Consider the following 18,753-nt stretch of genomic DNA (forward strand, 5'->3'; position numbering starts at 1 on the left):
CTAGGTGTTGGTTGATAGTAAGCATCCATATGCATACTACCATCATTATCTTGGCTTTGAGAATCATTGGAGCTCTTGGTTGAGCTCCTAGAAGAACCTTTTGAACTTTTATTTTTATTCAATCTTTTCAAAAGTTTTTCTTCCCTTTGCTTAATCTTTTGGATTTCTTGTTCCAAAGCCATGATTTGTACTTCTTTTTCAAGTTTCTCTTTTTGTTTTTGAAGCATCTCATCATTTTTCCAAAGTTTTAGTGCTTCAACCTCCTTGACAATTCTTTCAAAACTTTTAGGAGTATCAAAGTCACTACTACCTTGAGTATGATGACTCATGGTTAAGCAAAAAGAATTTGTATGCTATGCAAAAAGTTATAAAATGTTTTTGGTATTTTCTAGGAATGAAAATAGCACTTGGAAGTCTAAGTGTACAAGTTGCACTATCAAGGGAGGTGAGCTACAAAGAGCCACTTAATAACCAAGCCTTTTCAAGTGGAAATCACTAAACTCCTTTGTGGTATTTCCAATTCCCCAAAACTTTTCACAAAAATTTTGTATGCTTTTTACAACTTTGTTTGTTTTTGACACTTAACTAAGCGTGAGCAAATAAAACTACACAATTCTAGACGTTTATAGGCAACAAAGTAAAGCAATTAAGTACAAGAAAACTTAAAAAGAAGCGAGTTAAGCAACTAGTCGGATATCCTAAGTGGAAGCTTGAAACATATGAAATTTCCAAGCCACTTCCACTAGTACTACACGTGAGAGTCTATCAAGGATGTAGATATACCTGACCAGCTTCTTAATACTCCCTCCAAGCTTTACAAATTGGTTTAAAAATACAAGAGAATTGACAAAAATTAAACTAGCCTAAAAAGCAATAAAGTGGCGGCTTTGGTGACCAATTAGTGGCGGTTTTGTGTTCAACTTTTCTAACACTTGTTTAAATGTCTTAATCCGCCACTAATCCTTCAAATGGATGCTACTGAACCTGCAAAAGATACATAACAAGAAGTTAAAGTTGGCTGCCTCACAAGGTGAAGGAAAAAGGTCACTCAAGTGAAGGAAGTTTAGGATAAGTTTTTGGCCACTAAATTAGGTCAAATTTTTAGGTCTTAGTGTCCAAACTTTTCCTAATCTTTGTTGAGCAATGCTTGATCCTTGAGCAAGGATTTGAGGCCACTTCCAGCACAGGGAAATTATTGAAAGAAAACTAGACAAGCAATAAAGCACAATTTGGAAAGCTTATACCAAAAGTTAAGAGTAATATGTATATATGACAAGACTCAAAGAGGTTCAACAAGTAAAACTGGAAAATAAGACTCCAAATAAAGCTAGCACTCAGTTAGGAATGTTCCTAGATAGGTACTAGAGTAGATAAACAAAACAAAAAAAATTTGAAAGCAATTGGATAAGTATAGCACAAGTAGTAGTCAAAACAATAACAAGGAATCAAGTGATTTTTCAACTTGTATACCTCTCGGCTTTTTCACTTTAAAATGCTTTCTCTAATTTTTCTTTTAATTCTTTCTTTTTCTATATTCAATTTAAGAGTCCAGAGAGTATATTTGCCTTTTGTTTCAAATTTTTCTAAGATTCCAAGCTATAGAAACCGTGACTACAAGTTAGACAAAAATTCAAGTGAAAACAAGGAAACTAGTGCACTAGTTTTTAGGTTTTGTCTTGGATTCTTTTGTACACTTTTCTTCTTTGAATCTTTGTACTTTTCTTTTGATTTAGGCTCTGTTTTTGTCTCTGTTTTCAGCCTATTTACTTTTTAAAATTTGAATCCAAAAGATAGTGCACTAGAAGTAAGATTAAGCACTTGAAATTTTGAGTCACAAAATTTTTTTTATAAGATTTTTCAATGGAAATGTGATTTGAAAACTTAAGACACAATGGAAACCTAACTCTAAAGAAACTTACTAGAACTAATAGCAAGTTATGAACACAATAAGGTAAAAGAAAAAGCACATATAGGAGGCAAGGACAATAAGCAATCCGAGAGCAACAAATTGATGAACTAGACACAAAGAAAATTTAGGCAACATGCTATTCAAGGAATTTTAAGACATATAAAGACTACACAAACATACTAAGACAAAACATGGATTAAAAACAAAAATCTAAATGCAATGTATGCAGTCCAATCACGGACACATATTAGGAATGGAGAGACTCAAAATTAAAATCAAAAATAAGCACAAGCTAATAGGTCCTAAACAAGTTGATTGAGGAAGAAAATTCAAGAACAATCAACCAATGGATCTATGGAACAAAATATGATATAAAGCATGTAGATCCGAAAAGAAACTCAAACAAGACACTTAGAACACAAAGAACACAAAAATAAACGGACCAAAAAACTCAAGAACTTATCTCCTTGAAGACCTTGCTCTTGATACCAAAAATGATGGAAGAGAATAGGAGGAGTGGAAGGTGTAGCTTCTCCTTAGCTCTCCTTTTGCACGGATCTTCAATCAAGGAGATAGGACCGAAATCTTGAACACCTTTAGAAGAGGAATTCGAGAGGATTAGAAGCTCTAATCCATGGAGGGAAGCATCCAAGCTCAAGCCTCAAGGGATTGCACACTTCAAAGAGAAGGAAAATAGGTTTTCCTAGGGTATTTTGAAGGCACTCTCTAAGACTTTCTCTCTTGGAATTTCGATGACTTTGAGGGAGAAACTTGGCTCAATGGCTCTCAAATTTCTGAATATTCAAAGTGAATACAAATGGTGAATGAAACACTTAAGTAAGCATGGTTTTGCACACTTTGGGCGCCTAAATCAAAAGGTGACATGTGGCGCCCAAAATTTGAATTCAAATTTGAAATTTGAATTCAAATTTTGGCTCCCATGTGCTACTCCGAAAATTCAGGTACCTAAGGTGCATCTAAGTGTAATTTGGAGTGTCATTTAGGGTTAATTTGAGGTCACATGTTCAGCCACCAAAGGTGCAAAACATGTGACTCAAATGTAACTTAAATGGCTTCCAAATTAAACCTAATTTAACCTAATTAGCCTACTTTAGTATTCCTTGTATTTTCCTAATCTAATGACCTAAATACAATGGTCAAACAAATACAATGGAAAGGAAAAATTACAAGAATGAAAATGAGCCCAATATTGGGTACCAAAAGCCCAAAGGCCCATGAAGCCCAAAACTAGGCCCAACAAGCCTAAAACCTAAAATGCTACTCTATGTGGTCCAAAATACAAGACCAAAATATATGATACCTATACTAACATGATGTATACAAAACATATGAAAATAGCTATAACAAAATATGGCCCATGAAAAGTTCAACTTGGGCCTTCCTAGGCCCAATGGGCCCGATGGGCCCTGACAGGCCCAAACCTTCATGTCTAGCCAACTCCTCTTGGATCTTTGAGTATGTCACCTCTTGCACTCCAAAGCATGATTCCATCATCCTCAAACACTTGGGGTGGTGTTAAAGGATTAAAAATATTTTTCTTATTTTTGTGGGTGAAGGTTATTTTGTTAGTAAGGCCATCATATGTAGTGTGTTTATCAAACTGCCATGGCCTACCAAGCAAAATATGACAAGCTTCCATAGGGATCACATCACTTAAAACTTTGTCTTTATAATCCCCTATAGAAAACTTGACCTTCACTTGTTGATTCACCTCCAATTCCTCACCTTCATTGAGCCAATGAAGTTTATAAGGGTGAGGATGAGGAATGGTGGTAAGGGCTAACTTGTTAACCAACCTTGTTCTACAACAATTTGAACATGATCCACTATCAACAATGAGAGAACAAGTTTGTTTGGAAACTAAACATCTTAGGTGAAAGATGTTCTCTCTTTGTGATAGTGAAGTGGGACAAGGTTGACTTCCAAGAAGCCTTTTGACCATAAGAAGATCACCATCAACAGGATATAACTTTTCAATTTGAGGATCTTCCTTACTAGTCTCACTATCGCTTGAAGTGGTAGAACTAGTTTCATCAAGGCTATTATAAATATCTTGTCCTCTCAAAATCATGACCTTTTTAGTTGGACATTGAGAAGCTATATGGCCTCTCCCAAGACGTTTAAAGCATTTGATGTTACTAGTTTTAGTACTAGAAGTGACAAAATTTTTATTTTTTTGTTTTTCTATTTCTTTTTCCTGACCCTTACTAGACTTTGTAGAAGAGTCATGTTGACCCCCCCTCTTGTAGTCATTCTTGATATAAGAGTTAGTTTGAGTTTTTCCTTTTCTCAAATTTTGTTGTTCCAACCTTATACAAAGTTGGACCAAATCATCAAGGTCCCTATAAGGGAGTAACTCAACCCTATCTCTTATATCAAAATTGAGACCACTTAAAAACCTAGCAATGGTCAATCTTTCCTCTTCCCTTATCGCATCCCTCATGAGATACAACTCCATTTTCTGTCTATACTCCTCCACACTCATGTTCTTTTGTTGGAGCCTTTGGAGCTTATCCATAAGCTCCCTACTATAATAAGAAGGTATGTGCCTTCTTCTCATAACACTCCTCAACTCATTCCAATAAGTGATGGGAGGATCATTGTGAAGTCTTCTCTCTCTTTCCAAGGATGTCCACCAATACATAGCTTGTCCTTGGAAAGCTAAGGTGGCCAAGGGAACTTTTCTTTCCTCACCTACTTGATGACAAGTGAAGATTTGCTCCACTTTCATCTCCCAATCCAAGTAGGCGTCCACATTTTCTTTTCCATGAAAGTAAGGGAGATCAACCCTTGATTCCCTCACTTTGGGTTCCTTAATGACTCTTCTAGGGTGGGGTTGGTAATAAGCATCCATATGCAAACTACCATCATGGTCTTGGCTTTGAGAGTCATTGGAACTCTTGGTTGAACTTTTTGATGAATTTTTTTGACTTTTACTTTTATGGATTTTTTTCAAAAGTTTTTCTTCTCTTAGCTTAATCTTTTGTATCTCTTCCTCTAAAGCAACAAGTTGTACTTCTCTTTAAATCTTTTCTTTTTCTTTTTGAAGTACCTCTTCTTGCTTCCAAAGTTTTAGTGCTTCAACCTCCTTAACAATTCTTTTAAAACTTTTAGGAGATTCAAAGTCACTACTACTTTGAGAATTATGACTCATGATTAAGCAATGAGAATTTATATGCTATGCAAAAAGTTATAAAATGTTTTTGTAATTTTCTAGGAACAAAAATAACACTTGGAATTCTAAGTGTACAAGTTGCACTATCAAGGGAGGTGAGCTACTAAGAGCCACTTAATAAGCAAGCCTTTTCTAGTAGAAATCACTAAACTCCTTTGTGGTATCTTTGATTCCCCAAAACTTTTCACAAAAATTTTGTATGCTTTTTCACAATTTGTTTGTTTTTGAAACTAACTAAACGTGAGCAAATAAAACTATACAATTCTAGACGTATTAAAGCAGCAAAGTTAACACAATTATGGACAAGAAACTTAAAGGAAGCAAGGATAAGTAGCTAGCCGAAAAAACCCTAAGTGGAAGCTTGAAACATATATATGAAATTTCCAAGCCACTTCCACTAGTACTACACGTGAGTAGGCTACCAAGGATTTAGATATACCTGACCAGCTTCTTAATACTCCCTCCAAGCTTTACAAATTGATTTAAAAATACAAGAGAATTGACAAAAATTTAACTAAACTAGAAAGCAAATAATTGAGGCTTTGGTGACCACTTAGTGACGGATTTGTTGTTCAACTTTTCTAACACTTGTTCAAGTGTTTTAATCCGCCACTAACCCTTGAAATAAGATTCTCCTGGACCTGCACAATGAACACAACAAAATGATTAATGGTGGCTGCTCACAAGGTGAAAGGAATGGTCACTCAAGTGAAGGAAGTTTAGGAGAAGTTTGGTCACTAAATTAGGTCAAATTTTGTGGTATTAGTGTCCAAAACTTTCCTACTCTTTGTTGAGTCAATGCTTGATCCTTAAGCAAGGATTTGGGGCCACTTCCAGCACAGGGAATTTAAGGAAAGAAAACAAGACAAGCAACAAAGCACAATTTGAAAAGCTTATACCAAAAATGAAGAGTAATAGGTATATATGACAAGACTCAAAGAGGTTCAACAAATAAAACTGAAAATTAAGACTCCAAATAAAGCTAGCACACAGTTAGGAAGGTTCCTAGATAGGTACTAGAGTAGATGAACTAAACAAAAAAAAAATTTGAAAGCAATTGGATAAGTATAAACCAAATAGTAGTCAAAACAAGCTAAGGAATCAAGTGGATTTTTACCAATGTACACCTCTCGCCTTTTTCTATTTAAAATGCTTTAACTATTTTTTTTATTCTTTCTTTTTCTATATTCAAATTAAGATTCCAGAGAAGGTATTTGCCTTTTGTTTCAAAATTTTTTAAGATTCCAAGCTATAGAAATCGAGACTACAAAAATAGGTCAAAATTCAAGTGAAAATGATGAAACTAGTGCACTAGTTGTAGGTTTTGTGTTGGATTCTTTTTGAACTATTTTCTTTTGAACTTTTGAACTTTTTCTTTTGTTTTAGGCTATGTATTTTCCTCTGTTTTCAGCCTCTTTACTTTTTAAAAATTTGAATCCAAAAGATAGTGCACTAGAAGTAGGATTAAGCACTTGAAATTTTAAGTAACACAAATTTTCTTAAGAATTTTCAAAGGAAAGTGAATTGAAAACTTAAGTACACAAAGGAAACCTAACTCTAAAGAAATTTGCTAGAACTAATAGCAAATTATGAACTCAATAAGGTAAAAGGAAAAACACATATAGGTAGGCACAATAAGAAGCAAACCGAGACCAAACAATGAGCAATGCACTCAAAGAAAAAAATTAGGTCAACATGCTATTCAAGGAATTTTGAAACATAAAATGACTAAACACAAACTCTAAGACAAAACATAGATTCAAAACCAAAATCTAATGCAAATGCATGAAGTCCAATCACGGACACATACAAGAATGGAGAGACTCAAAGAGAAACAAAAATAAACACAAGCTAATAGGTCCTAAACATGTTGATTGTAGAAGAAATTCAAAAAACAATCAAGCAATGGATCTATGGAACACAAGATGATTCAAAGCATATAGATCTGAAAATAAACACAAACAAGACTAGAAGAACACATTGAACACAAGAACGGACACAAAAAGTTGAAGCAAACTTATCTCCTTGAAGACCTTGCTGTTGATACCAAAAATGATGGAAAAGGTAAGGAAGAGAGATTGATGTTCTTCTCCTTAGCTTCTGCTAGCCACGGATCTTCTTCAAAGGAGATTGAACACGAAAGGATGAACCAAAGAAAGAGGAAGTATCACGGATGGAAGAGGCTTAAGCCTTGGATGGAAGCATCCAAGCTTAAGGTGCAAGGGAAAGCTCACTTCAAAGAGGAGGAAACCTAATAGGGTTCCTAAAAGTGTAGCTCTCTCTCATGGTGACTCTTGAACGAAATTTGGCTGAATAAGCTCTCAAATTTCATTATTCTCAAAAGTGAATACAATAGGTGAAGGAATATCTTAAGTAGCAACCGGTTTTGCACACTTTTGGGCGCCTAACTCAAAGGTGACATGTGGCGCCCAAAATTTGAATTCAAATTTGAAATTTGAATTCAAATTTTGGCTCCCATGTGCTACTCCGAAATTTTAGGTACCTAATGTGCATCTAGGTCTGATTTGAGAGTCATTTAGGGTTAATTTGAGTGTCACATGTTCAGCCACCAATGGTGCAAAACATGTGACTCAAATGTAACTTAAATGGCTTCCAAATTAAACCTAGTTTAACCTAATTAGCCTACTTTAGTATTCCTTGTATTTTCCTATTCTAATGACCTAAATACATTGGTCCAAAAAATACAATGGGAAGGAAAAATTACAAGAATGAAAATGAGCCCAATATTGGGTACCAAAAGCCCAAAGGCCGATGAAGCCCAAAACTAGGCCCAACAAGCCTAAAACCTAAAATGCTACTCTATGTGGTCCAAAATACAAGACCAAAATATATTCAAACTATACTAACAAAATATCATAAGAATGATCATAACAAGATATGCCCATGTTGAAACTTGGTTTGGGCCTTCAAAGCCCATAGGGCCCATTGGGCCCTGACAGGCCCAATCTTCCATGTCTAGCCCACTCCTCTTGGATCTTTAAGTGTGTCACCTCTTGCATTCCCAAGTATGATTCCATCAGTTCATCTGCAGGAAAATCTCACTGAATGTGCCTCTTACATAAAAATGACCTTCTGCTAGAAATCAAGCAGAAGTTCCCTCATTCTCGTCCTAAAAAGGCTTCCTTGCTCTAATAGATCCTTGTCAGGAAGTGGGGCCTTAGGTACACCGTAGAAAAAATAGGAAAATAGGAATAATCAAGCTAAAAACCTCTATGTGCAGATTCCTCATGATGTAAATCTAAGTCTAGTCAATAATACATTTACTTCTTCTTACCTAGAATTATTGGCTGATATGTGAAATAATCTGCTCAATGCTATTTTCCTTTCTTGCTAGATATAATAACTCTTCTAGCATCAAACTGATTCTTAAAACTTATCCACTCCATCTAAACAATCAGAGTAGAAAAGACTGAATAATAAGAATAATCATAATAGAAAAAGGGTTTCCATATGATCATACAAACTCTTCATGTGGCACATATTTCTAATCTAGATTAATGAATTTTTTTTATTTAATCTGCTTATGGCTACAATTTCTCTTACTCCCTAAGCATCTCGCTTACTGTAGAAATTTTTCTGACGTCTCAATACCTGTAGAAACTCATCTATCTTAATTACTACAAATGAGAAAAATGATAATAAGCTTTTATTATACAAATGTCTTTCCTATCATAAACGTCTGAAAATTCAAACTTAATCTAGTTTAACTAAGTACGCATAGTTCATGCGTGTCTATTATGTTGAAAAATCAAATGCTCTCATAAAATAAGAACACTTTGGATTATCATCTAATCAAAATTTCATCATCAGGCTAATCTTGAAAGACTACTCTAGCATATCTTTCTTTTTGATGATTACAAAGGGGGAGAAATAAAAAGAATTTATCAGAATACCAAATTCGGCTAAGAAACCATCTAGTAAGGGGGAGTGCATAAACTAAGGGAGAGAAATGAAAAGGGAGAAATGAAATGAATCTACAAATACCACTGACATAGTGTATCTGAAACCATTTGATCAATTATATTTGTCATCATCAAAAAGGGGGAGATTGTTAAGTCAGACGAAGACGAAAGCAATTCCCAACAAGATTTTGAATGAGACAAATATAATACATATTGTTATTACTAACAAGTGTGTTAGTGTTTCAGATACAAGTATAGGTAAACTGCTGAATAAGAATATACATCCATACCAGAATCAAGGAGATGTGATGTGAGGAAAGCATTGGATAAAGCTGAGCAAACGAAGGGAATACATTAGATGAAGACTCATACGATACAAGACCATGGACGATTGGTAAATCCTAGCAAGAGCACCCTAGACGGAGTCAAGTACTTACAATAGCCAATCAGACGGAGACTCGAATACACAAACGAAGATCAAGAAAGTTGTATTGCTTTTGAAGACACAACGAGAGGAACTGCGTAACATCCACACCTTCGGAAGAATACATAAAGACATCAAAATAGAAGAATGAAGATAAGACAAATGGATGAGAGCTTATCAACAAATCAAAATAGCGTGTGATGAAATCATGCCTAGGAAGGCAAGGGGTGACACATTAAAGGAGCCAAGAGGAATGGGCTAGACATCAGTCAACGCCCAATGGGCCCGATGGGCTTGGAAGGCCCAAGTTGAGCTTCTCATGGGCCATATCTTGTTTTAGCTATTTCCTTATGTCTTGTATACATCATGTTAGTATAGGTTTCATATATTTTGGGTCTTGTATTTTGGACCACTTAGACAAAGCATTTTAGGCTATAGGCATATTGGGCCTAGTTTTGGGCTTCAAGGGCCTTTGAAATTTTGGTACCCAATATTGGGCTCATTTTCATTCTTGTAATTTTTCCTTTTCATTGTATTTGATTGACCATTGTATTTAGGTCATTAGCATAGGAATTATAGAGGAAAACTTAAATAACATGATTAGGCAAAACTAGGTTTAATTTAGCTTGCATTTAAGTTGCATTTTGAGTCACATGGATGGCGCCACTTGTGGCTGAACATGTGTGACTCAAATTCAATCCTAAATGTGAGTTAAATCAAACTAAGATGCATTTAGCTCCTAAGGTTACGGCCAAGCACATGTGAGTGGAAGATTTGAATTCAAATTTCAAAATTTGAATTCAAATCTCGGCGCCACATGTGTAGCTTACACTTTGGCGCCATGTGCTTCCTAATCCAGTCCTATATATGTCTTGTGCATCCCTTTGTGTAATTACTTTTGATGAAATAGAATTCTGAACATTTCAGGCAATTCTTCTCAAGAGTCACCGAGAGTTATCCTTCTAGCCTTAGGAACCCTTGCTAGTTTTCCTACCATTGAAGTGAACAGTCTTTTGAGTCTTAAGCTAGGATGCTTCCATCTCTAGCCTAGGCTTCCCTAATTTGTTTTCTTCATCCAACCAAGCTTCATTCAATAAGATCAAGTCTTCAAGAAGAGTATCCTATGCACGGTGAAGGAAAGGAGAAGAAATCCTACCACTTCTTATGAACTCCACCATCAATTTTGGTATCTAGAGCACAGTTTCTTCTTAGAAGATAAGTATACTTATTTTTGACCGATTGATTTTTGTGTTCTTGTGTTTTTGTTGTCAGAATTTGAGTTTCTTCTTGGATCTATATTTTTTTTGAAATCAAATTGTTCCATAGATCCAATTGTTGATTGCATTTTGATTTTCAATCCGCAATCAATGAAACTAGGATTCAACTTGTGCTTATTTTTGGTTTGATTGAGTCACTTCTTATTTCCTTGTTTTGATTCGGCTATTTCTTTTAGTATGCATGTGTTTTGATTTTGTTTTTTGAATCTTAGTTTTGTCTAGTCATGTACAATTGCTTAAAATGTCAATATCATTCAAGATGTGCTTGTAGTATGTGCTAAAAATTTGAATTAAGATTTTATTAAGTTTTGGCCGAGACTTGTTTTGTAACGACCCACCCTAGGTCGTCACATTAATAACCAGCCAAAATAAAATAATATAAAATAAAGAAAATAGAGCAAAAGCCAGCTACGCTAGAGTGTGAAAATTGTTTCATAATATCAAACATAATTATATCAGAGTCATTCTTGGTAAAATTATACAGTAATCCAATAGTAACATCATGAAATATAAGTTAGACACCCTAGGTGCTGGTCAAGCTCTACGTCTAGCCACTTCTCAAAGCAGCTACCCCAAAAGACTCCTTGCTATCCCAAGGCCTCACACCTGATCTGCTCCCCCACATAGTGAGATCATCACAGTCCAAACCACATGGAAACATAAGGGTTAGCACATATAAAACCAACCATAGTATATTATAATAAAATATCATTAAACAAATATTTATCCACAGTATTTATCCAGACCAACAAGTCATTTTCAAGCTAAATATAGACCAACCCAAAATATAATGTATACACGTCCATGCCAATGTATACATATTTTATGATAATAAAATAATCCATAACCAATGTATACAATCCATACCATATGTATACATATTCCATATCCAAAACAAAGTCACACCACTGTATAATCCATGATGTAACCAACACATCCAAACCAAATGTTGGCCTCAACACCATCCAAACCAAGTGTTGATACGGTGAAACATGTCAGCAACCCATGTCCCACGCCTAACCTCTCATGGAAAATATACAGTTGGATTACGTCGTCACGTAACCCTGGTGAGGCCACCTCATCCATCGGTATGACTCGGCCTAGACCCATACCGGTAGCAAATAGAATACTTAGAGGAGTACTTCAGAATCCACCTAACATCTGAAGTGGTTTATTATATAACCTTTGGAAAAGTTCCACATTGGAATCCTCACCATGGGATTCCCAAATTTCATATTTTTCCAAAGATTATATCCTGATCTCACCAAGAGATCTAATCCATACCATAACCTTACTCCTTTAAGTCCTATTTACTTTTCCAAACCACATACACATAGCATATTCCATAATTAAACATAACCATAACCATGCCAATTGGTCAATATAATAATAATATAAATAATTAAATATCCAAAACAACCATCAATTGATCCAAATTATACTATATGAAATGAAAATCTCCACATAAAATAGCATATTAAAATTATACTATTCCTATCATACTCATATATACTAGATTAATTTTATAAGCACTACCCTTACTTGGATAAACCTGAACTGAAACTCGGGCAGAACCTTCTCCTCTTTCTTGCTTAAACAAGAACCAAAACTCGGGCAGAACCTCCACCTCTCTCCTTAAGCAAGGACCGAAACTCGGGCAGAATCTCCTCTTCTCCCTCCTCTTTTCTCTCCCCTGGCAGAACCTCCTCTACTGGATTCCTCTTTCTCTCTCCTCTTTTCTTTTCTTTCTCTCTCTCTCTCTCCCTTCTCTTTCTCTCTCTCTCTCTTCTCTTTCTCTCTCTCTAAGATTTTCACTTCCCTCAGTATATTTTTTTTTCACCCCCCTGGCCCCTATTTATAGGCAACCAGAGTCACCCGGAACGGCCCGTATTGAATTCGGAACGACCCGTTCCGAATCTTTCAAATGTACGCAAATTTTTAAACTGGAACGGCCCGTTCCAAAATCGGAACGGCCCGTTCCAAAATCGGAACGGCCCGTTCCCAAAAAGCAGAACGGCCCGTTCTAAAATCAGAACGTCCCGTTCCGAGACTCATCCAGAACGGCCCGTTCTCCCTCCGGAACGGCCCGTTCGCCCTCCGGAACGGCCCGTTCTCCCTCCAGAACGGCTCGTTCCAAAACCAGAACGGCCTGTTCTCCTTTTGGAACGGCCCGTTCTGGGCCCGTTCTCACTAAAAAAATTTAGTATAATTTTTAAGCTTGGAACGGCCCGTTTTGCTTTTGGAACGGCCCGTTCCAAGTTACCAAAACACCCCTTAAATTTTTTTAAAATTGCGAAAATGCCATCAGTAATAAAATTACAAGAATACCCCTATACCTTTATAAAATTTACGAAAATGCCATTGATAATTAATAATAATAAAAAAATGGGTATTACATGTTTTCTTCTAATGGTGCCTTGCTTGTGTGCTTTTTCTTTTGATATTTGAGTTCATGTTCACTAGTAGATCATTGGTGAACTCTTAGTGTTAGGTTTCCATTGTGTCTAGAGTTTTCAAATTTTCAAATTCTATTCTAAATCTTGTTGCCAAAATTGCTACTTGAACTTTTGTGATAAACCTAATTCTAGTGCATGACTAATTGTGGATCCAAATTCTGGAAAATTGTTTGATAAAAACAGAGGAAAAATACAGAGCATATATTTCAAAATAGCTTAAAAAAAAAAGAAAAACAAAGTGCAAAAGGATCCAAATTTTTTCACTAAAACTACTGCACTAGAATTTGAGTTGTTGTTCGAAAATTCAATTCTAGTAGATCCGAATTGTGTTCAATCATTTTTGTGAGGAATTTGGTGTAAAAGGAAATTAAATTTCTCTAGAAAAACATTAAAAATCCAGAAAGATTAAAATATTAAAAAAGAAGAAGAGAAAAACAAAAACAAAAAGAAGAAGCCGAGAATTGAAAAACCAAAAGTTTTGGAAATATCTACTAGTTTTGACCTAAATTCTTTGATACTTGTTTCCAATTCTTTTTAGTTTTTGTAACTCAAATCTAGTGCCTATCTAGGAACTTCTCTTTGAGTGCTAGCCTTCTTTGGAGTCTTAATTTTTAGCTTTAATTTTTGGCTTTCTTTTAGTCTTGTCTTAAACACTTTATTCTTCAATTTTTTGGTATAAGCTTTCTAAATTGTGCTTTTGTTGCTTGTTTAAGTTTTCTTTGATTAAAATTTTGTGCTGGAAGTGGCCTCAAATCCTAGCTTAAGAACCAAACATTGACTCAACAATAGTTTGAAAGGAGTTTGACACAAAAGGACTTGAAACTTTGACCTAATTTGGTGACCTAAAACTCCTAAACGTACCATGATGGAGAAGGTAGGAGAAGTGGAAGTAGTGCTTCTCCTTAGCTTCACCTTAGCTCGGATCTTCTTCAAGGAGATGGAAACCGAATCAAGAACACTTGGAATGGATGAAGTTCTCGTATGATGGAGGCCTAAGTCTTGGATGGAAGTATCCAAGGTCAAGGAGCAATGGATTGCTCACTTCAAAGAGAAGGAAGGAGATGAATTTCCTAGGGATTTTGAGGTGAACACTCACGGTGACTTTGAAGAGAAACTCGGCAAGTATTTGCTCTCAAATTTCATTAAGCTCAAAGTAAAGTTTACAATGTGCGAAGGAGGCATTTAAAGGATCCGGAACAAGGCACTTGGCGCCTAATGTGAAAACCTCACATGTGGCGCCAAGTTTTGAATTCAAATTTCAAAAAATTTGAATTCAAAATTTAACTCACATGTGGTGACCGGTCACACTTAGAGCTAGGTGCATTTGGCTTTGATTTAGTATGCATTTAGGGTTAATTTTGAGTCACACATGTTCAGCCAAGGTGGCGTCAAAATGTGACTCAAAATGTAACTTAAATGCATCCTAAATTAAACGTAGTTTAACCTAATCCACTTAAACTACAAATCCTCCTTAAACCCTAATCTAATGACCTAAATACAATGGTCAAGAAAATGCAATGAACAGGAAAAATTACAAGAAGAAGAATGAGCCCAATATTGGGTATCAAAAGCCCAAAGCCCATGAAGCCCAATTACAAGCCCAAAATACACAAACCCTAATCTATGGACAAAGTACAAGACCAAAATCAAAGTAACTTCCTATTCTAAGAATGTGCTATAAAACATGGTGTTCAATCAAGTGTAGTCCAAGTAAAAAGCACCCTAGGCCCACCAAGCCCATTGGGCCCACTAAGCTCTGAAGCTGACAAGTCTTCAAGTAATCTCCTGGCCATGGCTCTAGTGGTTGGGCCTTTAGCCCATGCTCTTCCATCATTCCCTCTCTCTTGAAAAGGATTTGTCCTCGAATCTGAAGACTCTTCCCCATCATCACTAGCACCTACAAAAGGTTTTAAATCACTAACATTAAAAGTAGGGCTTATTCCATAATCAGAGGGTAAATCAAGTCTATAAGCGTTACCATTGATACACTGTAAGACCTGAAACGGACCATCTCCTCTAGGACTGAGTTTGGACTTCCTTTGTTTTGGAAAACGTTCTTTTCTTAGATGAAGCCAAACCCAATCACTTTCCTCGAAGATCATAGGTCTTTTGCCTTTATTTCCTTGTTGAGCATATTTCTCATTTTGGAGTTGAATATGAGTTTTAATCCTTTCATGAATTTTCTTAACAAAATCAGCTCTTGAAGCCCCTTCCTTATGAATGAAATGTTCAACATTAGGAAGAGGGATCAAGTCTAAAGGAGTTAAAGGATTAAACCCATATACAACTTCAAAAGGAGAAATATTGGTAGTTTTGTGGACTACCCTATTATACGCAAATTCAATGTGAGGCAAATACTCATCCCAAGATTTGTGATTGCCCTTTAGGACTGCCCTAAGCATAGTAGACAGAGACCTATTCACTACCTCAGTTTGGCCATCTGTTTGAGGATGAAAAGAGGAGTTTAGTTCCTAGTCTTGACCATAAGACACGCCAAAAATGGCTTAAGAACTTGGTATCTCTATCTGAAACTATTGTCTTAGGAAGTCCATGGAGTTTAACCACATCTCTAAAGAAGAGTTTTGCAATGTTGCTTGCATCATCTACTTTGTGGCATGGAATGAAATGAGCCATTTTACTGAAACGATCCACAACCACAAAGATAGAATCCATTCCCCTTTGGGTTCTAGGTAAACCTAACACAAAGTCCATGCTAATATCTACCCAAGGGGAAGAAGCAACAGGCAAAGGTGTGTATGTACCATGAGGCATCACTTTAGACTTGGCTTGTAAACAAGCCAAACATCTAAAACAATGCCTTTGGACATCCTTTCGCATATGGGGCCATTAAAATTTTTCTTTTAGAAAACTAAGGGTTTTATCAAAACCAAAGTGCCCCATAAGCCCACCTTCATGACTCTCTTTAATTAATAGTTTCCTAATGGATCCTTGGGGTATACATAACTTTCCCTCTTTGTACAAATACCCCTCAGCCATATAGAAACCATCAAAAGCTTTTTGTTGGCATTTTTTATAATTATCACCAAAATCAAGATCTTCCTCATACAATTCCATAATATTATCAAATCCAAGAATTTGAGTACCTAGAGACATAAGCAAAGTATGCCTTCTAGATAATGCATCAGCTACAATATTTGATTTTCCTTTCTTGAATTTAATAATATATGGAAATTGTTCAAGGAATTCTAGCCATTTGGCATGCCTTTTATTTAACTTACCTTGTCCTCTTAAATATTTAAGTGACTCATGGTCATTATGGATGACAAACTCTTTGGACACTAAATAGTGTTCCCAAGTTTGTAAAGCCCTAACCAAGGCATATAACTCCTTGTCATAGGTAGGGTAATTGAGGGAGGCACCTTTTAGTTTTTCACTAAAATATGCAATGGGGTGTCCTCCTTGCAACAACACAACCCCTATGCCAACTCCAGATGCATCACATTCTAGCTCAAAAGTCTTTTCAAAATTTGGCAAAGCTAGTATGGGTGCATTTGTAAGTTGGTCATTAATAAGTTGAAATGCTTGGTCATGCTTTGAAGTCCATTCAAATAAAACATCTTTTTTAACAAGCTTATTCAATGGTGAAGCAATGCTAGAGAAGTTAGGAACAAATCTTCAATAAAAACTTGCAAGTCCATGAAAACTCCTAACTCCACTAACATTCCTTGGTTTGGGCCACTCTTGAATGGCTTTGATTTTCTTGGGATCCACACAAACCCCATCTTTGCTTACAATGAACCCTAGGAAAACCACATGATCCACACAAAAAGTACATTTTTCAATATTTGCAAATAAGTGGTTTTCCCTAAGGATCATCAAAACTTCTCTAAGATGTCCTATGTGATCATCTTGAGACCTACTATAGATTAAAATATCATCAAAATAAACAACAACAAATTTTCCTATACACTCTCTCAAGACATGATTCATAAGCCTCATGAATGTACTTGGTGCATTAGTTAAACCAAAAGGCATAACTAGCCACTCATACAATCCAAATTTGGTCTTAAAAACAGTTTTCCACTCATCACCCTCTTTGATTCTTATTTGGTGATAACCACTTTTAAGATCAATTTTAGAAAATATAGTAGCACCATGTAATTCATCAAGCATATCATGAAGTCTAGGGATTGGGTGCCTGTACTTGATTGTGATATTGTTAATGGCCCTACAATCACTACACATTCTCCATTTTCCATCTTTCTTGGGAACTAACAATACAGGCACAACACAGGGACTCAAACTCTTTTGCACCCACCCTTTATCCAATAACTCTTGGACTTGGTTCTCTATCTCCTTAGTTTCTTGGGGATTTGTCCTATAGGCTGGTCTATTGGGTAGACTAGCCCCAGGCACAAAATCAATTTGATGTTCTATACCCCTAAAAGGAGGAAGGCCCTTTGGACCATCACTAGGGAATATATCATCAAATTCTTTTAATAATTGAGAAACTTCAAGAGGTAAAAAACTAGGTTCAATACTTAAATTATGACAATTAAGCATACCTCTACAAAGAAGAATGCAAGAAGTCTTTTCAACAATTAGGGTTTGTTTTAAAGTTTCTTGTTGAATTCCTTCTATTGGAAGAGGTTTCTCTTCCTTCTTCTTCTTTGAAGATTTATGCTTCTTTTTTTTTTTTTTTTATCAAGTTTGTTTTTTCTTCTTCTCTTTTCATTTTCATTTGTACTTGATCCTCTATCACTTGTGAAGGAGATAAAGGATGAAGTATAAACTTCTTTTCTTTATGAGTGAAAGTAATTTCATTGGTAAGGTCATTATGCATGGTTTTCTCTTCAAATTGCCATGGCCTTCCCAACAAAATATGGCAAGCTTCCATTGGAACTATGTCACATACCACATGATCTTCATAGTTACCAGTAGCGAACTTGACTTTCACTTGTTTATCTACAATGATATCCCCATCGTCATTAAGCCAATGAAGTTGATATGGTTTCGGATGGGGAATTGGAGTAAGATCAAGCTTCTTCACCAATCTTGTGCTACAACAATTGCAACAAGACCCACTATCCACAATGAGAGAACAAGCTTTATCAAGAATTTTACACCTTGTGTGAAAAATATTCTCTCTTGGTGAAAGGTGTGACTCATGAGGTTGGCTTCCTAGAAGCCTTCTAATCATCAAAAGTTGACCATCATAAGGATATGCTCTTTCAATTGGATGGTCTTCCTCACTTGCTTCACTATCACTTGAAGTAGTAGAATTAGATTCATCAACACTACTATAAATGTCTTGCCCTCTCAAAATCATCACCTTTTTAGTTGGGCATTGAGAAGCTATGTGGCCTCTCCCAAGACATTTAAAGCATTTGATATCACTAGTCTTACTACTAGAAGTGACAACATTTTTATTTTTATCTTTTTCATTTTCTTTTTCTTTTTCTAGACCCTTGCTAAATTTCTTAGAGGAATCATATTGACCCTCCCTCTTGTAGTCCTTCTTGATATATGAGCTAGATTGAGTTTTGCCTTTGAAAGAATTTTTTCTTAAATTTTGTTGTTCCAGCCTTATACAAAGTTGGACCAAAT

At 35.8% G+C, this 18,753-nt stretch overlaps 1 protein-coding gene across 2 annotated transcripts; it reads right to left on the minus strand.

Annotated features, from left to right (window-relative positions):
• Positions 1 to 991: 991 nt before the first annotated feature.
• Positions 992 to 13,190, minus strand: LOC145952676 (uncharacterized). Of its 2 annotated transcripts, none has more exons than XM_083065553.1 (2): positions 12,272 to 13,190; positions 992 to 5,746 (listed from the first exon to the last, which is right to left on the minus strand). In XM_083065553.1, exon 2 carries the CDS (start codon positions 4,782 to 4,784, stop codon positions 3,360 to 3,362), a length of 1,425 nt encoding a protein of 474 aa, XP_082921679.1. In that variant the 5' UTR covers positions 4,785 to 5,746; positions 12,272 to 13,190; the 3' UTR covers positions 992 to 3,359. The 2 variants fall into 2 exon arrangements, 1 of the variants encoding a protein (XP_082921679.1); XR_014430184.1 differs by lacking the exon at positions 992 to 5,746 and adding an exon at positions 11,144 to 11,340.
• Positions 13,191 to 18,753: the final 5,563 nt, after the last annotated feature.

The sequence above is a fragment of the Cajanus cajan genome, chromosome 10 (assembly GCF_000230855.2).
Source record: "Cajanus cajan strain Asha chromosome 10, NIPB_CcT2T_4, whole genome shotgun sequence".
Taxonomy (NCBI): domain Eukaryota; kingdom Viridiplantae; phylum Streptophyta; class Magnoliopsida; order Fabales; family Fabaceae; genus Cajanus; species Cajanus cajan.